A 23,873-nucleotide genomic window follows, 5' to 3' on the forward strand; every position below is an offset into this window, starting at 1 on the left:
GGAGAGCCCCAGAGTTTGGTGACTGCCCGCTTGTTTGCGTGGTTTTGGCTCTGTCAATGTATGCCTCCCCTTTTCTCCCACCGCCCACCCCCATTTTCCTCTTGCCCACCCCCCCAACCCCCCACCATATCACCAGCCAACTCCAGGCGTATGTCTGTGCTACCGTGGGTGTATTTTGGCCTCCTGCATGTACTGGGTGCTAAGAAAAGCATGGCAGCGTAGGGGCGGGAAAGCGTGCGAGGAGGGAGAGCTGGGCCACCGGTTCACGATCCAGTTCACGGTCCGGGTCATGCTCCGGCTCCAGCAGCAGCACCAGGAGGCCAGCCCCAGTGAGTCACTCCAGCCAACGCCAGGTGCCTGGCACCAGGGCTGGGAAATCCTGTCTTCCTTCTCCACTCCCCTTCCCCGTATCGTTTCTGTGTCCAATCCAGTCTCCACCCAGCGGCAGTGATCTTCTGGAACACAGACACCCAACCAAGGTGCCCAAAGCTTGCAGACGTGGGGGCCTAGAGAGCAGGGCCAGGCACGTTTGGGGCACAGGGCCTCTCTGTGGTCCTGGGGCGCTGATGAACCCCCAGCAGGGCCTGTGAGGGGAAAGCCAGCTTTGGGCTGGCTGGCTGCGTGGTCCTGCCTGAGTCCTGAGGCCTCTGCCCCACAGCTGTTCCTTACTGGGTCTTGGGTCCCTCCACAGGGTGTCGTGAGGAGGCTGGGAACCTCGGCAAGCAGGCATACCTGGGAGAGAAAGCTCCAAGAGGGGCATTCCAGCCTGGGCTCTGCTGGGCAGTGGGCGGGGACAGGGAGAAGCCACACTGCAGGCAGGGGCTTCCCCGGCAGGGGACGGGCCCCAGCAGGGTAAGCAGCGAGCTCACCTGGTCTGGGCACTGAGGGTCACGCACCCGGAGAAATCCAGGGCAGCTGGTCACCCTACATGGGAGCTCTCAGGACCACATCCTGCCAAGAAGGTGCTGGAGGGAAGGGCAGATGCGGCTGAGCCCCCCCACCCCGCGCCCCCTCCCACCGGCCAGGGACTGTTTCTTGTCCTCCATGGGTGGGGGTGAGTCGAGCTGCAGCTCACAGGTGCTAGTCACTCCCCACAAGGCAAACAACCTGACAAACGGAGACTCGATCAGGTTATTGAAGCCACCTTGAAGCCACCTCCAAGCCGCCTCACCTCCACCCTGCTGTGTGACTTCAGGCAAGCCCCTGCCCTCTCTGGCCTACAGGTTCTCCATGTTGAATGGCTGGGGAAGGGGACACTTCTCACTTTTTCCAACCTGCTGGGTCTGTCACCAGGACAGCCTTGTCTCCTGCTTCCTGAATAGCCAGTCGCTTCTAACGCCAAGTGCCTCCAAGATTCAAGCTGGCAAGCTGCTGAGCTGACACCCACTTCTCAGACAGGGAAACTGATGCTCGATTCCTAGCTCAAGCTCCTGCATGACCTCAGAAATGAGCTGTACTATGTTTATTGCAGGTGAGGTCGAGGGGCTCAGAGAGGGAAGAGACGCATTTGGGACCGAGCCAGGCGTCTGTGTCATGTTGGAGCTCCGCTCTGCCTGGCCCTCCAACCCTCCCTCGAGCAAAGATGGTGACCAACCGCTCAGCAGCCCCTGGGACTTCCCCTCAGCGCGTGTTCCCCTTCCAACCTTCCCCCACACCTGCCCTGTGCCTGGTCGAGGGGCAGACAGGTCAGGGAGGGCTCTGCCGGGAGGAGAGACACAATGCCCCCAGTACCAAGTTGAGAGATCTGCTCTGAAAGGGCACGGAGTCATTCAGACAGGGCATGGAAGGGTCGTGGAAGAGGAGGCATCTAAGCAAAATCTCAGGTGGGGGGCTGTGATTTCATGGGGTGCAAATGGAAGGTTAGGAGGAGGATGGAACATTCTGGGAGGAAGAAACCATTCAGGCAAGGCTGGAGGACAGGGTGCAGGGGAGAGGGGCTAGCACAGAAACACTGCCACAGCTGAGCTATGATCATCCTGAAAGCCAGGCCGAGTGGTCGGGGTGGGCGGCAGCATGCGTCAGGCTCCCGCGTGGCCCACGGCAAGGAGGGATGGCGAGAAGGCCAGGACGCAGGCAGACAGACCAGACTGCAGAAGCGGCCGCTGAGAGACACGCAGGGCCCACAGGGCATGGCCTTGGCTGTGGGGAGGATGTGGAGACCCACACTGAGGCCAGGGGCACTCTGGCTGGGGCTCTCCTCGGGACAGTGGGAGGGCCATGCTGCCTCCCAGGATGGCAACAGCGTGTCGGGCGGAGGTAGCCGGCAGCACCCATAGCGTCCGTGCCCGGCTCTGCACCGGGTCATATTCGCACCCATGGCAGCCTCGGATGCCCGGGCCGAGGACGGATCAGAGCCTGAGAACGTCCGGTCCACATCTTCACCCTCGTCCTCAGATGGGGAGACAGTGACCCTTTGTGCCGCAGCATTCTCATCTATAAAACGAAGGTCTTCTGCCCTCCTGGCCCAGCTCCCCACACACCTCTGCTCCAGCAGGACTTAGCCTCCCTGGCCTTACCGTACTCATCTGCGAAACAGGGCTCCCACCAGGCTCTAGCCCTCAGAGGATGATGGTGGGGATCAGGCGAATGTTGTTGACCGAATGTCTGCAAAGAGCTATCCACCACTATGAAAAGCCTAACCTACTGTCGGGTATAGGATGGAGTCTGGTCACTGGAGCAACCTGTGGGGACAGGCCAGCACATTCCCCTCTTCCAAACAGCCCTGAATTCTGGCTACCATGGTCTCAGGCTGGGCTCAAAGGCCGGAGGAGTGGCAGCCCCAGGCTCGTCCCACAAAAGCTCCTGGGCTTGGGAGGGGGAGACTGACACTGAGGGGGAAGCCGGTGGCCATGGGCACCCAGGAGGGGGAGGTCTTAGAATGGCCTGCCATGACAGTGCAATTGGTCCGGGTGCGGGTTGACTACTGGCCCCCCCATATCAATGTCCTAACTGCTGGAGCCTGAGCATGTCACCTTATACGGCAAAAGAGACTTCACCGATGTGAGTAAGGGTCTCGAGTTGTGGAGATTATCCTGGATTATCGAGGCGGGCCCTAAATGTGATCACAGGTGTCCTTGTACAAGGGACGAAGAGGGAGATGTTCCCCAGAAGAGGACCAGGCAAGAGGACAATGCAAGTAGAGAGACTGGGGTCATGAGGTCACAGGAATGCCAGCAGCCACCAGAAACTGGAAGAGCCAAGGAAGAGTCTCCCGTGCAGCTTCCAGAAGGAACCGGCCTGCCAACACCATTTGAGTCTCCTAAGCCTCAACTCAGACTGCTGACCTCCAAAACTGTAAGGAAATAAACTGGTGTTGTTTTCAGCCATTAAGCTTGTGTTCACTGTTAGGTCAGCAGGAGGAAACGACTACTAGCCCTGGGGGAAGATGGTGGTCAGGCCTGTGCGTGGCCTCACACCTCTCTCCTGCTAGAGGGAGTGAGTGCAGGAGCGTGCAAGCCAGGATGAAGTCACCATGCCCTGAACTGCTCTGACGTAAAACAAAGTCACCCCAAACTTCGGTGTCTTAGTTCCTGCTACCGGCCGCAAACCACACAGGGTGCACCTCAGCCTGACGGGCATAAGTCACCCAGCAGCAGGCGGCACTGGGTCAGGGACTGGCAGACCAGGCCAGCGGGCTCTCTGTCTTTTGTCCCCCAAGATGCAAGGCCCTGTGGCCACCCCCCGAGCACAGCCCGTGAGGGACGATGAGCTGAGTACCAATGCCCGGGGTTCGTCTGCTCTGGCCGCTAGCCCCTTCTCCCGCAGGACCATATGTCCCACTGTGGCAGAAAACCACAGGCCACCACAGCCCCAACCACTGGCACGCTCATACCACAGTGCCCCGCGAAAGCTGAGGCCACTAGCAGGGAGCAGTAACTCAGGCCAAGACAGCAAGCAAACGTTCACAACCCATCAGCTTCCTTTGTCAGATCCTGAGGGCTGCCTTCCTACAACATCCCGGATTAAAATCCCGAAGGGACTTAGCCCATTTTGCCTTTGGTAAGCAGGGAAAAGTAGGGCCTGAAGCCAAGGGAAGTTGGCAGCCTGGCCTAACTGAATGCAGTCCTAGGGTGTCACCATCAACCCAGGGAGGAGACGTTATAAAACCAGGGGGCCCTTGAAGGCGAGGCCTGGGGGGCAACTGCCAGCCAAGAACTGTTTTGAGCAGCAAGGGCGGGGCATGAAGGGGCACAAGAGCTCCCTGCGGAACTTGAGGGCTGGAGGGAAGGGGCCCTAAAGGCGCTCAGATTAACTTGAGGATATGGGGGCAGGGGGGAGGAGGTGAGAAGACCAGCTGCAGACCGACAGACTCCCCATCTGGATGGACAGACTCCCCATCTGTCTGTGCAGGCCCCAAGCCGGCTGGGGGGCTGGGAGCTGGGGAGCTGCTCGAGGCAGGGAGTTGCAGACCAGCCCTCTGCAGCTGGGGTAGCCCAAGGCCCGCTGCGGAGCTTTTTGTATGAGCTTTTTATATGACCTATGGGATAGGAGGCTTTGGGTGGCCCAGGGACTTCGTTGGGCAGACGGACAGCAAGACCACCCAGTCAGGGCTTCTGAGCCTTTCACAGCTCTCCTCACCCAGTGAAGGGGGGCGGGGGTTGCTTCCACTTCCATGGGAGAAAACCCTTTTCCTTTTATCCTTCTCCCAAAGTTGGCCCTCCTTACCGTGGGCTGTATCCCCCAGGAAAGAAGGGACTAAGTGATACCAACTGTTAATTATAGTTGACCTTGAACAACAATGGGGGCTGGAGCAGGCGTTAAGGGTGCCAATCCCCCCAGAGTCAAAAATCCATGTCAAAAATCCACGTGTAACTTTTGATTCCCCCCAAAACTTTACTAACAGCCTACTATTAATCAGAAGCCTTAACGATAAGAGAAAGAGTTAACACACGTTTTGTTTGTCGTATGTACCATACACTGCAATCTTACAATAAACTAAGCTAGAGAACAGAGAATGTTATTAAGAAAATCATGAGGAAGAGAAAATACATTTACAGTGCTGTACTGTAAAAAATCCACATACAAGTGGACCCGTGCAGTTCAAACCTGTGTTTTTCAAGGATCAACTGTACTATTAATTATAATAGCTATCAAACACCAGTTTGACAGCCATTACGCATACTTAGTATAGCACTTTTAGCAACACGACCTACCTTAACCATCATCGTCCCCTGAAACCCTGTCATCAGGCAGCATTTATCCCTGGGCACAGACAAGGGCAGAGCCAGTCTCAGAGAAGCCTGCACACAAGGACAGGCCCCGAAGGTAGGAGAGGTGGTGGACAGAGGCTTCCCTGTGCCCTCTGAGGGCTCCGAGGGGGCCTCCGGTTCAGGGACCAGAACCTCAGGGCTGTCCTGAGAGCCTGCGGGGAAGGCAGAAGCATCCAGTGGCCTGGAAGCAGTGTCCTGGATGTCACCCCCAAGAGCCCACAGTCGTCCCACAGCCAACTTCCATCTCATTGACTTCCCTCAATGGTGGCCCCATCTCAAAAGGGGCTCCCTGACCCACCCTCCCTCTGCAAGGGGTCCCTGTGCAGCCCTGGCGCACTTCCCGTTCACACCACCCCTGCAAGAGGAATCTCTATCAGATCCCCTTCCCAGTGCCAAACCTAGCCCTGGGTAGGGGGCTGGGCAGAGGAAAGGCAGGGAGAGGGCCTCTGCCTGCTGTGGCCTCCTCCTCACTGGCCTCCACTGTTACCCAGCCAACACAGGGCCAAAGATGGGTGACACTTCTCAGCCCCACATCTGACCACTGAATGCCCCTCCCCACAGGGCTATCATTCCACTTCCCACCTCCAGGCCTTTTCTCCCCAGACCTGCAATGCCCTGCCCTTTCTCTTCTGCTTGGTGAACCTGTCGGCCTTTAAGACCCAGCACCACTGTATCTGCAGGGACATCTCCCCCAGTTCCCAGGCAGGTCCCCGCCCTGGGCTCCAGCACTAGGTATGTGTGCTGGGGCTTATCTGTTGACCTATCTGCGTCACCAGTCCGAAGGCAATGACCCCACCTCACCGTCCTGGCACCCAGCTCCAGCCTGGCCTGAAGCAGCCGCCTGGGTCAACCCAACCCTGCCCAGTCCCCTCAGCCAGGGAAAGCAGCCAGGCCTCCCCACCCCTACCCCAGGAGCAGGAACCAGACCCAAAGATCCTGAGACGTCTCAACCCTTGCAGGAGAACACAATGGTTTCCCCCGGGAGGCCTCACACTCAGGGCTGGCTGAGCTCTACCCTCAAACCCCTCTCTTACAGGAAGTCTACCTAGATTTTTCCCTCCCTAGGATATTAGGAATATAGTTGGCCTCAGCACTTCACTCTCCTACGCTGGTAAAGGAAGAAGATTCGGACTTGAGAGCCAAGCTGACCCAGGTTCAAACGGGAGCTCACTTCACCCTCGGCCCCACCCTTCTCATTCCAGTGCGTAGCTGGGCTGGGTCCCACCATATAAAATGCAACTTGGACAGATTTGGAACCTGTTCATGATCTCCTGTCCTACTTCACCTCTGGACCCCAGGAAAGTCTCCCAGATCCCCAACTCTGAGGGGTGAAGGCAGGATCAGAGCAGCCCAAGATCCATTATCTCCCAGATCTCCCCGCCTCCTCCCCCCTCCCGCCCCCTCTGACACACCCAAGCCCAGCAGCCCAGAAAAAAGGCCCCTATCCAACCTGGCCTGAGCGTCGGGAAGGGAATCGGCCTTGGCCCTAACCCCTTTCCCAAGCTTCCAGGGCCGGGGTTGGGAGGACGTCCAGGTGGGGCTGTGGAACTGAACGGATGGAGGACGGCTGGGAAGAGAAGGAAAGGGGAATTATGAGGAAGGGAAGAGACAGTCAAGTCCCAGGGGTTAAACCTCAGCGCGTCGGAACTAAGAATCTGACCCCGGAGCACCCACCGAGCCGGGAGGTGGAAGGGGCCCCTGGCCGCGGGGTGGGGATGGGGGTGGGCAGTAGCCCCGGGAGCGGGGGCGGATCGTCGAAACCCCCCACTCCCGCCTCGGGCCTCAAGGCCCGCGCTCACCTCCTTCCTCCCCCGCCTGCGGGATGCGCACCCGCACATCGATTCGCGCTCACCGGGCACGCACTGGCCAGCGCCGCACCCGCACACACACCTCCGAAACACACACGAACACGCGCGCTCGCACACGCCTCCCTCTGCGCAGCGCCTCCTACCTGCCGCGGCGCCGCGGCTCGGGCCGGACTCGCACGCAGGGAACGGCGCGGACACGGGAACCCGGGCTGCACCGGCCTCCGGCTCGGGCCGGGGATCCCTCTGGGGCTGGCCTGGGGCGGGGGCTCGAGCTCGGACTCCCCGACCGCGGCCCCGCCCGCCCCGCGGCCTCCGCCCATTTGGGGACAGAGGCGTGGTCTCCAGCGGGGCGGGCGGGCCAGGGTTGCTGCGCAGGCGAACTGGCGCCATGCCGCGGGGCGAAGCGGCTGGGAGGTGGCTGCCGAGTTCCCGCTCGGGGGTAGGAGGGGGCCTCGGGGCCAGCGCGGCTCGGCTCGGCCCGACCCCTCTCGGCTCGATCAGGCCCCCGCTCCCCCTCCCTCCCTCCCTCCCAGTCTCGCACTGTCAGCCGTGGAGTATCTCCCGGAGCCCCCCTGGGCCGAGCCCAGGTCTGCCCGAGGGCTGTGTGCCAGACCCGCGGAAGGCTTGCAGGCCGGCCGAGCTTTGGGCTGCATCTGGTATAGACAACCATGCAAGGCCCAAAGCAGAGGGCTGGAAAAAGAGGAAATTGAAGGGGCGAGTGCCCAACTCTTCCCCATCTCCAAGGTTCGGGATGAGATGGGGAACCTAGAGCCCCGGGAGGCACACGCAGGGAGGCCCCTGTCAGCTGCGGAAAGCTGGCCCCAGGCCCGTATCTGAGCATTTACGCGTGCTGTACTAGGACTGGGGCAGGAGCGTTTCTAAAGTAAGGTTGAGAAGGTTTGTGAAATGACCAACCGCGGCACACAGTAGGGACGCAGGGCTCTGGGTACACATGCCTCTCTGATCTGGGCGGGCCCGCTCACCGGGGTTCTCAGTCTCCGTTAATGATCTCATTCACCTCTCAGGCACTCAGACTGCCCGGCCACCCCCTCATGATCTCTGTCCCAGGCCGCCCAGATGTTTCTCGCAGGGATGCAGCTCCAGCCCCGCCTCCCCCCTCTCCCCCCAGTGCCTATCCTGCGAAGGGAAGCTTTCAAAGATGCAGCCATGACCGGCCACCCACAGAACAATGTTCCCAAACTGGCCCTGTGTCTGACTCCTCCACTGATACCCCATCGCTGGGCCTGTGCCCTGGCTGCAGCCTCCCCAGACTCTCAGTGCTCCCCTGGAGGCCGCAGCCTCCCCCACCCTCAGACCTTGTTTGTGCCAGTCGGCTGCTGTCTGAAGGGCTCTTCCCTCTCCAGGAGGCAAGTGCTGATAACCAGGCCTCCAGTGCCAGGGCCTCCATCACCAAGCCCCACCCCCACCTCTCCAATCTGAAGCCCCACCCCCCTTCTCCGGCCTTCCCACCCCGTTGTTTGTGCTGCCTGCCTGGCCCTGAACTCCTCGCTGCCTCGCTCAGAGTTAGTGCTGAAGTCCCGGCCTCCCTCCGTGTGGGTTTGAGGCTTATTCTGGGGAAGACAGTGATACTGGGAGATGCCAGGCGGGTCAGGCTCCAGCGCTCACTCTGCCGTTACTGGCTCTGTGACCCAGGCAAGTCCTCTGTCCCCTTTCCTGCCTGCAAACCGGGGTTCCAGCGGAAATGCGTGATGATGAGGTACCGGCCTATCTCGGGGCCCAGTACGGCCGTCATGCCGTCATGCCGGGTGTTGGGTCATGTCTGAGAAAACACTTGCCTCAGCCTGCAAAAACAGTGGCTGTTCATCCCCCTTCTGTTTTCAGAGTGCTGGAACCACCAGAGGAGTGTCACGTGGTGATTGCAAGCATGAACTCTGGACTCACTGCCTGGGCCCCTACCAGCAGTGTGACCCGGGGCAAGTCACCTAACGTCTCCGCTTCAGTCACCTCCCTACAAAATCAACCCAGCAGCTTTCCCATCGCCGAGTTGTGGGAATTAAATGGGCCATCCCTGTGGAGCCCCTCGTGTGGCCCCTGGCTCAGAGTAAGTGCCCAGCCCGGTTTAGCTGATGTTAACGTCCATCCAGTCCACCCCCCTCATTTTGTGAAGACACTGGGTCCTGAGAAGCAGGGACTTGGACACGTGGTTAGTGAGAAGCCCAGGCATTCCAGAAGGTCAGAACTGCAAGGGCCCACTCTGAGCCCATCCCTGGCAGTACCCGCCATCTCTGACAGATGAGGAGAGAGGCCTGGAGAGATACAGCGACGTGGCCAGGGCACCCGTCCCGGCTGGGGGTGAGGGGAGGCGCCGGCCCTGCTCTTGTTGAGCGGGGAGCTGTGCACATCTGCAGACAAGCCAGGAAGAACCTGGTCTCCCAGCAAGCTTGAGGAAGGGGTGCAGCCAGTGATGCTCTGGTGGCACTAGGCCTCGAAAGGTGCCGTCGAGGGGCCTGCAGTGTAGGCGCTTTCCGCGTGGAATTCTCACAGCCAGTCCCTGAGGGAGCCCTCATTAGGCCCATTTTGCAGATGACAGAAATGGTGCCCCAGTCATACAATTAGGAAATGGCAGAACTGGGATCCACACCTACCCTGTCCGACCCCACTCTTGTGCCCTCCTCCTCCTCCTCTTCTCTCCCCCAGGGAAAAGCCACCTCTGTAGACCCCTTGAGTGGCCAGCCAATCTGTGCTTGCATCCCCCTGTAACTGGGAGCTCATTCCCTCACAGGGTAGCTCTTTCAGCTCTTCTTGGAAGAGTCTTCAGTCACTCAAAGCTGAGCCACGGCTCTCTCCACAGTTCTGCAGGTCTCCATACCGCACACCTCACCAGAGCCTGGACACAGAATCTTCTCTGCTCCAGTCTAGAACACCCTTATCTTGACTGCTCCTGTGAGTAACAAGTGTTCCCAGGTGAAACTCTTACAATAATAATAATTCCTTTCAAAAATCTCAGCAGATCTAATTGGCTGGCTATTGTTGAGAAGCCTAAAGGAAGCCCCTCGGCACAGGGAATGACTGGTGTCTTAGGGAGAAAGATTCAAATAATCATGTCGACCTGTTCCCCTACTCCCATCTAGCCAAGAGGCTGTAGGGAGGATTGTAGGCCAAGGATTGTAGGGAAATAGATGGGTCAGAACTTTCAGGTTGGGAGTGGTTGCTAACAGTATTCTCCTGAGAGTGCAGGAAATGGAAGGGTCACAACGAACTTCCAGCAGACACATGGAAAATGGTGATACAGAGTACAAGATTACCTTTCAGTTGCTTTTAATTCCATGACTCTCTGAAACATGGCCTATATTTTGTTAGTATCCTGGATTTTATTAAGAACCAGTCAGGGGGCGCCTGGGTGGCACAGCGGTTGAGCGTCTGCCTTCGGCTCAGGGCGTGATCCTGGCATTATGGGATCGAGCCCCACCAGGCTCCTCTGCTATGAGGCCTGCTTCTTCCTCTCCCACTCCCCCTGCTTGTGTTCCCTCTCTTGCTGGCTGTCTCTATCTCTGTCGAATAAAATAAAATAAAAAAAAAAGAACCAGTCAGAACCAAGTGGGATTCATTCCAGGAATGCAAGTTTGGCTTAACGTTAGAGACTCCGTTAACAGCATTAGCTTGCTGGGGCTGCTATCACAAAGCCCCCCAGACTGGTGGCTTCAACAACAGAAACACACTGTCTCACAGCTCTGGAGCCTAGAAATCCGAGACCAAGTGTCATTAGGGTTGGGTCCTTCTGAGGGCTGTGAGGGAGAATCTGTTCTGTGCCTTCCTCCTCGCTTCTGGTGGATGGCTGGCAATCTTTGGCATTTTTTGGCTTGTAGACACAACACCCTCATCTATGTTTTCATGTTCACGTGTGTTCTCCCTTTTTGTGTATCCATCTCTGTGTCCAAAATGCCCCTTTTTGTAAAGATTAGGGTCCACCCAAATGACCTCATTTCTTGATCACCTCTTTAAAGACTATTTCCAAGTAAGGTTACATTCTGGGGTATTGGGGGTTAGACTTCAACATCTTTTGGGGGACACAGTGAACCCGTAATAAGCATGTGCTATATTAATGAACCTTAGAGGAAAACCATATAATATTCTCTTTATGGACACCAAGAAAGCCTTTAACAAGATTCAACACCCATTCATGATAAAAATGTTCAGTGAAATAGGAAGTGAGTGGTACATTCTCAAAGGATAAAATGTAGTCCTAAAGCCAGCATCTTATTTAATCAAGACACACTGGAAATATTTCCATGAAGATCAGGAACCAGACAAGAATGGCCACTTGCTCCATGACTACTCCACATAGGTATTAGCTAATGCCATTAGACAAAAGCAACCAATTGGAGGCCTGACAATAAATAAAGAAGAAATAAAATTATCTCTATTTGCAGGTGACAAAATGTTATACCTGAAAAGCCACAGAGAATCAATGATAAAACTAATACAAACAGTAAAAGAGTTCAGGAAAGTAGCAGAATGTAAAATTAAAATGTGAAATTCAATAGCCTGGGGCACCTGCGTGGCTCAGTTGGTTAACCGTCTGCCTTTGGCTCAGGCCATGATCCCGGGGTCCTGGGATCGAGCCCCACTTTGGGATCCTTGCTTAGTGGGGAGCCTGTTTCTCCCTCTCCCTCGGCCTGCTGCTCCCCCTACTTGTGCTCTCTCTCTCTGTCAAATAAATAAATAAAATCTTTAAAAATAAATACATAAATAATATTCAATAGCCTTTGTATATACAAACACTAAACAGAGGTCCTAAGGATACAGAAAAACCTATTTGTGATAACAACAGAAAAGATGAAATGCTTAGGAACAAGCCTCTGCTCCCCCTGCTTGTGCGCTCTCTCACTGTCAAATATATAAATAAACAAAATCTTTTTTTTTAAAAAGTCTTTGAAATGTAACCGCTCTTTAAAAAAAAAAAGCCTTTACGAGGAAAAATCGAAACAGTCTTGACACAGAAGAAGAGCAATTGAAAAGACATGCCCTGCTCTTGGATAGGATGAGTCAACATTGTAAAGGTGTTAGTTCTCCCTATGTTAATTTGCAATTTCAATGCAAATTAAAAATATGCCCATTAAAAATGACAGCAAGCTATTTTATGAAGATAGACGAATTGTGCCAAAGAGCACATGGAAAATAAACATGCAAGAATAGGCAAGAAAACACTGGAAAAGAGAAGGTGAGGTTTTAGCAGACTCAAAATGTCAGAGCACCTGCTGGCTCAGTGGGTAGAGCATGCGACTCTTAATCTAGAGGTCGTGAGCTCGAGCCCCACATTAGACATACAGCTTACTTAAGAAAAATCTTTACCAGACATTAAAACAATAAAAGCTTCTGTAATTATAAATGGGCGGCACTGGTGCGTAAAGAGAGAAATTGCAACAGGCTAAATATTTAGAAATAGACCCCAATACATCGTTACCCCAGTGATTTGAGATGCATCTTTGTTACATATTAAAGATAGACTTTGCCGAAATGCCCTTCAACAGGTGACTGGATTAAGAAGTTGTGGTCCATCTATACAATGGAATATTACTCAGCTATCAGAAAGAACGAGTTCTCCACATTTGCTGCAACATGGACGGCACTGGAGGAGATAATGCTAAGTGAAATAAGTCAAGCAGAGAAAGACAATTATCATATGATTTCTCTCATCTATGGAACATAAGAACTAGGAAGATCGGTAGGGGAAGAAAGGGATAAAGAAAGGGAGGGTAATCAGAAGGGGGAATGAAACATGAGAGACTATGGACTCTGAGAAACAAACTGAGGGCCTCAGAGGGGAGGGGGGTGGGGGAATGGGATAGGCTGGTGATGGGTAGTAAGGAGGGCACGTATTGCATTGTGCACTGGGTGTTATACGCAACTAATGAATCATCGAACTTTACATCGGAAACCGGGGATGTACTATACAGTGACTAACATAATATAATAAAAAAACATTAAAAAAAATAAAGATAGACGTTGTCATAAATGCTACTGGGTAGCCATTTGGAAAAGGAAAAAAGTAGACCCATATGTTACACTCAACAAAAGAATGAGCTAGGTGGCTTAGGGCTCTAAGTGTAAAACTGAAACCAACAAGGACCAGAAGGAAACATGAGTGACTTCCTCTTCAAGTGTCATGGTTGGGAAAGGCTTTCCTTTTTTTTTTTTTTTTTTAAAGATTTTATTTATTTATTTGACAGAGACAGCCAGCGAGACAGGGAACACAGGCAGGGGGAGTGGGAGAGGAAGAAGCAGGCTCCCAACGGAGGAGACTGATGTGGGGCTCGATCCCAGAACACTGGGATCACGCCCTGAGCCAAAGGCAGACGCTTAACGACTGTGCCACCCAGACACCCCGGGGAAAGGCTTTCCAATGATGATTCAAAGCTCAGAGGCTGTAAAAGAATAGATGGGTAAATTTGACTACATGGAAATAAAAAACTTTACATGATACAAATCACCATAAACTAAGTACATAGACAAGTGACAAGCTGGAAGAAAATATTCCCAACATTATACCATAGACAAAGGGCAGATCTCCCTAATACGTAAGGAACTCTTAAAAGTTGAGTGGCAAGACCCAAAAATCCAATAGTAGAATGAGGGGAAGAGCAGGACAGAGGATTCACCAAAAAAGATATAATAAATGGTCCTCAGAGTCATTGGTCCCACGTCTGGCTCCCTGCTGAGTGCTTCTCCCTCTACCTTTGCCCCTACCTCTCCCTCTCCCACGGTTGCCCCCACCCTGCTCTGTCTCTCTCTATCTCAAATTAATAAAGTCTTTTTAAAAAATGGCCCTCACACATATGGGAAAAAAATGCTCAAGGACACTCACAATTAAAGAAAGGCAAATTAAAACAACTCTGAGAAAGATTCCGTTTCTCATCTACCAGACTGACAAAAAATGAAAAATATCACAACACATTCTGTTGGCAAGGTTGTGGGGAAACAGGCATTTGAATACATTTGCGTACCTCATTGGTGGGAATGCAAATTGACTCAAACCTCTGGAAAGAACTTTGGCAATACCTCACAAAATTAAATAATGCACTTATGCTCTCACCCAGCAGTTCCACTTTCATGAATCTCCCCTGAAGACAGGACTCCAGCCGGTGAAGATACAGGTGCAAAAGGTTTTCCATGGAAGCATTATTTTTAATTGCAAAATCTTGGAAACAACCTGCCGTACTCGGGGGACTGTTGAATAACCTATAGTTGAGCCATACAAAGAAGTACTTAGCAGTTGTAAAAATATAGTAAAATGGAATGGAATGGAATGGAATGGAATGGAATGGAATAAAAGAAAAGAAAAGAAAAGAAAAGAAAAGAAAAGAAAAGAAAAGAAAAGAAAAGAAAAAAAACAAAACAAAACAAAACAAAACTGAGGACCATCTCTGAATTGATATGGCATGAATTCCAGACACTCTATTAAGTGAAAAAAAGCAAAGGCCAAAAGGGTGTCTCTATAGTATGCTGCTCTTCATATCAGAAAGAAGAGAATATAAGAACACACACAGGGATCTGCTCATGTGGGCAAAGGAACTACAGGAAGGACAGACAGTCTGTGGAGACTGGTTCCTGAAGGGCAGGTGGGAAGGGGTGGGGAGAGCGGGGAATGGGAACAGGAGAGGACAGAAGTGGAAAGAGTGCTTTGTCTCCAACTGCATCTTTGTAAATGTGTGTTATTGAGATGCAATTTACATACCATACAATTCACCCTTTTCAAGTGTACGATTCAGTAGATTTTAGTCTATTTGCAAAACGTGCAATCATCACCATGATCTCATTCCAGAATATTTTCATCTTCCTGTTAGCAGTCACTCCCCTTGCCTCCGTCCAACTCCTGGTGACCACAAAACTACTTTCTGTCTCTACAGACTTGTTCTGGACATTTCATACAAATAGGCTCATACAATAAGTGGCTGTTGGTGTCTGACCGCTCTCGCCCAGCAGAATGTGTTCACGGTGCCTACATGCTGTAGCATGGATCAGTCCGCATACCCATTCCATCTCATGGCTGGCTCATATTCCACTGTATGTATACACTGCATTTGCTTATCCATTCATCTATGGACGGACCTTTGCGATTTCTCCACTTTGGGGCTATTATGGATAATGCTACTATGGACATTCACGTACAGGGATTTGTACGAACCCATATTTTCAGTTCTTTGGGGTTTATACCTAGGAACAGAATTACTGGGTCACAGAATTACTCCAGGTGACATTTTTATTTAAATGACTTTTTATTATATTATGTTAGTCACCATACAGTACATCCCCGGATTCCGATGTAAAGTTCGATGCTTCATTAGTTGCGTATAACACCCAGTGCACCATGCAATACGTGCCCTCCTTACTACCCATCACCGGTCTATCCCATTCCCCAACCCCCCCCCAGGTGACATTTTTTGAGGAACTGCCAGACTATTTCCCAAAAAGCCCAGAGCATCCTCATAAGAACCTTGACCCTCTGCACCAAGCCTGAAGTTGAAGTTCCTGGGTGAGACGGAACCAGCCTTGCTCCCTCCCATGCCTTCTGCTAGCACTCCAAAGCTCCAAGCCCTGCCCATTGCACCTGCCATGACCTCTGCTCTGGGCTCTCTTTACTCCTTTCTCCCTCCCAGGTCAGGCATTCCCTTGCTCCCCTGCTCCCCATCTCTTCACTCTCCCCAGGAGCCCCTCCTGCCCCTCAGATCCCTTCACCTGCAGCCGAATGAACTTTCTGAAATATAAATCCAATCTCCTACTGTATTGCTTCAAAGTCTTGAGAGCAGCAGAAAGGAATAAAGGAAGAAATTTGACAAACTAATGTCATTTCTGGGTTTTGGGGGGCATCAGAATTGACCTTCTAGAAAGACTGCTTTTCTACTGGGCAAATATCTTCATGAGCCTGTTGATTACTCAAAGGCCAGGCTGAGTCTAGGCGGGAGGGAAGAAGAGGGTCACCAACCCTACAGAATAATTCTGTAAATGACAGTTCTGGGGGCGGAGAGGGGCCAGCTCTAAAAATCTTTATAATGTTGATTTAATGCAGAGAGATTGCCAGTGTCCCCTGGTGGCCTCCAGGAGCAGGGGCGGGGGCACCCAGGTGGGGTTCTGGAATTGAAGGAGTGGAGGGCTGGGAGGAGAACAGGAACAGGAACGGGGAACGGTGAGGAAGCTGAGGTGGGCTTGACTTTGGAGCTCCACCCTCCCCTCCCCTCCTGCCTCAGATGGCTGCGGCCTCCCGCTCCCAGTGCCACCGAGATGGGTGGGGCTAAGGAGGTTTCCCTCCCTCCCTCCCTCCCTTCGTGTGTGTGTGTGTGTGTGTGTGTGTGTGTGTGTGTGTGTGTGTGTTGCTGTTTGCCTCCTTCTCTCTGGAGCCCAAAGAGCCAACCTCTGGCCCTGTGCAGCTGAGGCTTTGGTCTGGGTGTGGCTGCCATCGGCATGGCGGCTAGGGCAGTGGTCAGGGCCCAGGAATGGCAGGCAGGAGACCTGGTGTGACCTTGAGCAGGTCATTCTCCTATCTGGGCCTCAGTCTCCACATTTGGCCAGCAGGGATGATGATAATCCCTGTTCCCTGCGTGGGGCAAGGAGTCAAGGCAGTCAGGGACTTAGACGTGCTTTACAACACGGTATCTCTCCGCGTTTATTTAGACATAAAAAAAGAAAAAAAACTATTAAAATAATTTTTTGTTATTTTCTCGCAGGTCTTTTATTTTCATTCTTAGGTAGCTCTTTGTTTCTATTATGGTATTTTTTTTCCTTTTCTTTTTTTTTAGAGACAGAGCATGTGAGTGGGGTGGGGGGGTAGAGGGGAGGAGATGCAGAGGGAGAGGGAGAGAGAGAATCTTAAGCAGGGTCCCTATGTGGGGCTGGATTTCACGGCCCTGAGATCATAACCTAAGCTGAAATCAAGAGTCGGACCCTTAACCAAACGAGCCACCCAGGCGCCCCTTTATATGGCGGTACTTAAAAAAAACCGACTTTTCCTGACTGCTTATTACTACTATATAGAAATTAAATGGATTTTTGTAGGTTGATTCTGTATCTGGAAAACTTGGTACTTTTAAACATTAATCTGCAGGGTGTTTTTGTACATGTGTTTTGGTGGGTGTTCTCTATGTAGACTAACGGTTCTCAATGAGGTGTACCCCCCGTTAAGAGATTTGGAAATCTGTAAGGGTTTTTTGTTGTTGCTGTTGTGCCCAAGAAATTACACAATACAATTCATATTATTTTATTTTAAAGTATTTTCTTACATTAATCTAATATTAAAATTAAAGAATTACGGTGCTGTTTGAAAATACGTGTGTGGACAGATTAAATTATCCATGAATTTCACTTCAGGATAGGGAGTATGGCATTCGTTATAGAAAGGGGAGATTGGAGCTGATAGGGCTGCAGACCTCGAGGTTTTGATCATTTTCTTTCTTTTTTCAAGTCATTACATTTTTGAATCTTTATCTTGCCTTGCTGTGCTCTCACGTCTTGGACAGAAGTGGTGATGGTGGGCACATCTAGTCTTGTACCAAATCTTGAAGTGCTTTCAAATGCTTTCACCTTTTATAAAGATTTTTTTTTTTTTAAATCACAAATGGCTGGAGCTCCTGGGTGGCTCAGTTGGTTAAGTGACCGACTCCTGATATGGGGTCAGGTCATGATCTCAGGGTGGTGAGATCCAGCCCCCCCCCACTCCCTACTGAGTATGGAGTTGGCTTGAGATTCTCTCCCCCTCCCCAGCTCGCGCCCTCTCTCTGTATCTGAAAAAAGAAAAGAAAATCACAAATGGATGTTGAATTTTATCCACTTTTTTCTCTGCACTGGAGATAACATTTCTCTCCATATGATGTGCGCCATCACAGATCTTCCTTTTCTAGCCATACACAGTGACTGCTTTTCTAACACTAAATAAAGCCACAGGGAATTTCTGGGATAAACCCAGAAATCCAGATGCTGATACATTTTCCTTTTTTACATCTCGTCGCGCTCCATCTGCTGGCATTTTATGTAGGATTTCGCAAGCGTGTTTGTGAGTGAGACAGGCCCATCATTTTCTCTGCTTCTGTGGTCCTTGTCAGTTAGCGCCAGTGGGGTAACCCGCCCCCGGGGCCCAGATTTTCACCTACGCAGGAACCCGCCGCCAGCCTCACCACCGAAACCGTGTGCGGGGCGCGCCCCCTGGCGGCCGTGGAGCGCAAGAGCCTGAGGAGCGGGGCGGGGTGAGCGGTGGCGGGTGGTGGGGTGGGGCCCTACCTGAGGGCCAGATGCGGCGAGATGGTGCCAGGGCTCTGCGGGATGCTGCTCTTCCCTGGGCCTGGTGACCAGAGCAGCTCAGCTTCAGAGGAGGGGTGACCAGGACCCAGAGTGACACAGCCGGCCCGTAACTACAGAGTTCTGAGTTGTGAAGTTCCGGAGTCTTGATCTCTTTACCTGAAAAGTGGGGATAATGTATCTGCTTGTCAGGAAAATGGGAGGAAGCTGTCAAAGCACAGAAGTCAGACTTTCTAGAGAATAAGGAAGGTGTCCTCTCTCGGGCTCAGCATCCTTGTTTTCTTGTCTGTTACAAGCCCTTGATAAATGGAAGCTCGGGAGAAGGGAATTCAGGATTCGTGATGATGGTCCAGCATGAGAATCTGCACCAGGGAGGTCTGTGTTCATTTGTTCACTTATTAATTTCAGTTTATTATTTAATCATCATTCATTTATTCAACAAATATTTATTGGACACTGGCAGGCAGAATAATGTCCCCCAAGAGAGGTCCACACCCTAACCCTTGGCGCTTACGAATAGTTTAGGTTACAAGGGAAGAGGCAAGTAAGGTCGAGGCAGAATGAAGGTTGCTGATGAGCTGACCTTAGGATAGGAAGATAATCCTGGATTAGCCAAGTGGGCCCAGTGTGATCACAGGGTCCTTAAAAGCAGAAGGAAGAGCAGGAAAGTCAAAATTGCAAGACTGCTGGTTTTTGAAGATGGAGGAAGGGGCCTCTAGAAGCTGAAAAAGGCCAGGAAAGGGATTCTCCCCAGAGCTCCAGTAAGGAAAACAGTCCCGCTGACACCGTGGTTTTAACTCCGAGAAGCTTGTGTTGGGCTTCTGACCTACAGAACTGTAGGAGAATAGGTGTGCATGGGTTTAAGCAGCCCCGTGCGTGGTCGTTCGTCACAGCAGTGGGAAACTAATGCAGCGCTGTTGCAGGCACAGTAGCAGGTGCTGGGGTTCTGGGGAACTCAGGGCTGGAACAAGGTGGAGTGTCAGGGGCCACCGTGGGGAGTAGCTCTGTGTCCCAGGACTGGGGGGTTGGGAAGGGCTTTTCCATGGAAGTGACATTTCACCTTTACCTCAAGGTTACATCAAATGAAGCAAGAGTGGGGGGGATGCCTGAGGGGCTCCGTCAGTGAAGTGTCTGCCTTCAGTTCAGGTCATGATCCCAGGGTCCTGGGATCGAGCCCCGCATCAGGCTCCCTGCTCAGGGGGGAGCCTGCTTCTCCCTCTGCCTGCTGCTCCCCTTTCTTGTGTCTCCCTTTCTCTGTCAAATAAATAAATACAATCTTTAAAAAAATATGAAGTGAGAGTGGAAAAATGTTTCGGGCACGGTAACAGCATGGTGGAAGGCCCAGGGGCAAGAGAGAGTGCACTGAACCTCAAGACGGTCAGCAGAGTGAGGAGAAATCAGGCCGGAGAAGTCAGGTCATGCAGGTCAAACCGCCGGTCCCAGAAAGCGTTTGCTCTCTATCCGAGGACAGCAGGGCTAGATTTTGAGAGCGGCCACGTTATGACCAGATTGGCCTTTTGGCTGCTGTAAGGTGGAGAGTGGATCCCTAGGGGGCTCTGGCCCACGTGAGAGCTGGTGGTTACCAGGCCAGACTGGCGCCATGCAGAAAGAGATGGACAGATAAGAACCGACTGGAGAGACATTTTGGAGGGAAGATCAATGGAACTTGGTGATCGAGCAGATGGGCTGTGAGGGAGAAGGAGAGTCTGAGAGGCATCATCACCTCCCACCTTATGGCGCGGACAAATCAGGGGATGATAGTGCCGTTTACTGAGCTGGGACCATGGGTGGGGGGCAGGCCTGACGGGTGCCCACAGCACGTTCAAGCTGAGGTGACCCCCGAGGCACTAGGATACGTATCAGGAGTCGGGTGAAGGTCTGTTGGGGATTCAGGGTAGACTCTGGGTCTTTGCAGAGAGAAAAGAGGTTTCTCAACCTCAGCACTATTGACACTTTGGGTAGAGCAGTTCTTTGTTTTGAAGTAGGCCTGGAGCGCCGTCCTCATCGGCCAGGTCAGAGCTGGGTCACAGGCCCATCCATGTTCCGATCCAGGGGAAGGGGAAGGTGAGCGCAGGCGAGGCAGGGCTCAGGTGTGCTCCTCCTGGCCTCTAGTCATCTAAGAGCCCAGTCACAGGGCCACGCCTCCTTGCAACGGACGCTGGGCAGTGTAGTCTAGACGCGCGCCGGGAGGGACGGAGGGAGGGAGTGGCGGGTTTTGGCGCACAGCTGGCCACCTCCTAAACGATGCAACGGACGTGGGTGGTGGCCGTGGTTGGAAGACATTTCCTGTGAAGGGATGAGAGCGTGTGTGGACACGCAGAGGCAGGAGGAGCCCCACAAAGCAGGACACTGCCTGTGCTTCCGTCCGGATCGACTCCGCCAGCGGGAGGAATGGACCTTGTCCGGAGCGCAGGGAAGGCGTTTGGTCAGCCTCCTGACTTCCCACCCGGGCTCCTTCCTTCTTGAAGTTGTCCCTCCTGTCTCCCACAGCTGGGACCTTGATACACATTTCTGCCTCACCCCGAAGGGGTTTCCTTGATTTTCCGACTTTGCCAAGATGGCTGATAGCTCCTGGAGGTCAGGAGCAGCGCCCGATCCTCAGAGTCCTGATCACTGAGCCCCCAGCCTCCTAACTGAGGCTCACAACAGACTCCAGTCACCCCTGCACACTCCCTAATCATTGTCCCTCAAGGCTACTAATCGGATTCCCCACCTCCGACATAGTTCCATACAGTGACCTCCACAGGCTTTCCAAATACTGTCCAGATTTCCCAATCAGCGTCTTTCACAGTTTCATCCTCACTGACCCCCATGCTGATCCCACCCTGAACCCCCAGCTTGGTTCCCCAAGGCTGACCAACCCTGAGGCCCAGACCCTGGCAAGGAGCCTGTCTGTGCCCCCAGCCCCACCCCCATCCCGGGAGTAAGTGCTGGTGGGGCAGGTGTGCGTGGGTAAGGCCATTAGAAGAGGCTGTTAGCTGGGGTCCGTGAATGTGGAGGGGACCACAGCGGTGGGAGGACTGAGAATGACCGCATGACCCTGGATCAGTCACTGTCCTCCCTGAGCCTCACTTTGCACAGTGGGGAATTTGACCTCACAGAGGTATTGGGGGGTGGGGGAGTGGGGGAGAGAATTGGGTGGGAGGAAGGCTGTCAGACCCCCCAAGCTCTGACCTGGTTGCTTTCCAGGTCTCAAGCGTGAACTGACTTCAGGGGGAGGGGATCTGTCTGCTGACCGTCCGCCCAGCTCGCTCCGTACTTGCAATGACCCCCCCGTGTACTGCACCCAGTCGGTGACGTTCCATCCTGGCTCCTCGCACGTGCCTTGCTCCATGGTCCGCACTGACGGTGCAGGAGCCGGCGGCGGCAGGCTCCTAGACGGGGGGATGGGGCTGCGTCCGGAAGGTTCAAAGACATCCCTTGCCCAGTGGCTTCATTCCCAGCTGCACATGCGGATCGACTGAGAAACTTTAAAAATATCCGGATGTCTGAGGACACCCCAGGCCGATATAGTCAGAATCTGTGGAGGCGGGGCCAGGACGCCCACCTTTTCCACCCCCCACCTAGGTGACTCCAGTGTGCAGCTGGGGATCGGGGGCCCCGGAGCCGGGGGGATAGAAGGTATCCGGAGCGGGGAAGACGCTTTCTCAGCTCGGAAAGCGTCACGCGTGGAGGCTGCTCCCCCTCCCGCAGTCCCGCCCAGCCGTCCTCAGGAGATCCTCCGGCCGTGGCCACAGCTCAGCCCGGGGTCGTGCAGCGCCTTCCACATGAGCAACATCTCGTAGGGCGCGAAGCGGTGCACAACCAGCAGCTCGCGGTACAGGCAGGGGTCGAAGGAGAACTGCGGGGCGCCGGGCAGCTGCACGCCGAAGGGCCGGATGCCCTCGTGGCTGCTGGGCACCAGGCCGGCACGCTTCAGACACATGCCCATGTAGGCATCATCAATGGGGAAGAGCGGGGTGTGGCGGGCGGCCGTGCGCAGGGCCCCTATCGTATGGCTGGACAGGAGGAAGCCGCCGCCACTGCAGTACACCGGGTAGGCCTGGCCGGCGAAGAGCTGCGGGGGCACGAAGTACTTGCTCCAGCTGTCGCGGATGGGCACCGAGCCGTCCATGAGCTGCCCGGTGAAGAGGTGGCGGTCGGGCCGCTGCGTCTCCAGGAAGCGGAGCACGTTGGCTGTGTGCACGAAGACGTCGTCGTCGCAACTGAGCAGAAAGCGCGCGTGTGGGCAGTGCTCCGCCAGCCACTCGAGCAGGTGCAGGTGCTTGAGCGTGAGGTTGAGGAAGGTGTCGGTGAAGGCCCACTGCAGCATGTCGCCGTGCTCGCGTGCCTCCAACCCCACCAGTGCCGCCAGCCGCCCGGCGCTCTCGGCGTCCTCGGGCGCCGGGGTGCCCAGCAGGAAGAGGCGGCGCACCTGCCGCCCGCTGTAGCTGCGCTCCTGCCCCCACGTGCGGCGGATGAGCTCACGCCGTTCGTAGTTGGCGGGCGACGACTTGACCGCCAGCAGCAGGAAGACCCCGCGGCGGCCGGCGCACTTGGCCGGTGCGTCCCAGAGCGGGGGGAAGTGGCGGCAGTGGCGGTACCGCAGGAAGTCTTGGATGCGTGCAGGCATCTGCTCGAAGTCGACCGTGGCGTTGACCGAGTCGTTAGCCACACATGGGGACCCTGAGCTGAACGCCGACGGCTGCACGGCCACAGGGGCAACAGGGGCAGCCTCCGCAGAGCCATCCCATTTCTTCTCCCACTGGGACCTGGAGGCTTGGAGGAACCAGAGGTGCAGGGCCAAGAAACTCACACCCACCAGAAGGAGGATCAGAGTCTTGGGATTCATGGACCTTCGGCAGGGAAAAGCCATCTGTGGGGGAAACCGAGTCGGAGGTGAGTCAGGGAGTCATGTTTGACATCAGCGGAAAGGCACCCTGACCCCATCACGTCTCTCCCAGAACCAGGCCCTTCTCAACTTTGCTGCTACAAGGTCACAGGAAATTCCAACTCAAGATTACAGGGAAGCATCTCACAGCTCCCACAGTCTGGAGTGGTCCGACCTTCAGAATCTGATTGTCTCCTCACGTCTCCCGGGGATGCCACCTAGGCCGAGCAGATTCACGTCAAAGTCAAAATCTTCATCTTCCCACGGGTTCATATCCTGCTTTTCCACCTCAGTAAATGGTACCACCGGCCACCCAGTTGCTCCACCCAGAAGCCCTGACTCTCTCCACCATGGACTTAGATCCACGCTCCGTATCCTGGAGTCTCTCCGTGCTTATTCCCTCCTCTCCATCCCTGTCAGCCCTGACTCTCTCTGATCTATTCCCCCCTTCCACCTTAGTCAAGGAAGCGTGAAGTGATAGCACCGGACTCAGACCCAGGTCAGATTCTGGTGTCCCCACTTCTGCGTATCCTCTTGAACAAGTCACTTCCGGTCTCTAGGGCTGAGTGTAGTCTGTAAGAAAGGGCTAGTAGCTTCCTACTTTGCAGGGTTGTTGAGAGGATTAAATGAGCATAAAGTAGCCAATCAGCGAGTGGCCCTGATGTTATGACTTCTTCCACTTCCTCTGGCCCCACTTCTTTTTCTTCTTGCCTGGCATTATTTTCTGTTCCCCAGACA

General features: G+C 53.8%; 2 protein-coding genes across 7 annotated transcripts in view; both read right to left on the reverse strand.

Moving 5' to 3' along the window:
• The window catches only part of CAPN5 (calpain 5), a 51,005-nt gene extending 42,574 nt beyond the window's left edge, over positions 1-8,431 (reverse strand). The window contains exons 1-2 of one of the 6 annotated variants that reach the window (XM_034666291.1): positions 7,162-7,319; positions 6,666-6,777 (exon numbers count right to left, since the gene is read on the reverse strand). Coding sequence is in view for 1 of the 6 variants with exons in the window: in XM_011237778.3 (XP_011236080.1) it covers positions 8,335-8,426 (92 nt within the window). In the remaining 5 variants the exon portion in view is untranslated. Of the gene's footprint in view, positions 1-6,660; positions 6,778-7,009; positions 7,129-7,161; positions 7,320-8,334 lie in introns of those variants that run through there. The other 5 variants (XM_019810416.2, XM_019810417.2, XM_011237778.3 and 2 more) reach the window with 5 other exon arrangements.
• A 9,797-nt stretch (positions 8,432-18,228) lies between these two features.
• B3GNT6 (UDP-GlcNAc:betaGal beta-1,3-N-acetylglucosaminyltransferase 6) lies at positions 18,229-23,652 on the reverse strand. Its single transcript, XM_002929707.4, has 2 exons — positions 23,227-23,652; positions 18,229-23,120 (listed from the first exon to the last, which is right to left on the reverse strand). The coding sequence occupies exon 2, from the start codon at positions 23,118-23,120 to the stop codon at positions 21,975-21,977; it is 1,146 nt and encodes a 381-aa protein (XP_002929753.1). The 5' UTR covers positions 23,227-23,652; the 3' UTR covers positions 18,229-21,974.
• Positions 23,653-23,873: the final 221 nt, after the last annotated feature.

Source organism: Ailuropoda melanoleuca, chromosome 8, assembly GCF_002007445.2.
Source record: "Ailuropoda melanoleuca isolate Jingjing chromosome 8, ASM200744v2, whole genome shotgun sequence".
NCBI lineage: Eukaryota > Metazoa > Chordata > Mammalia > Carnivora > Ursidae > Ailuropoda > Ailuropoda melanoleuca.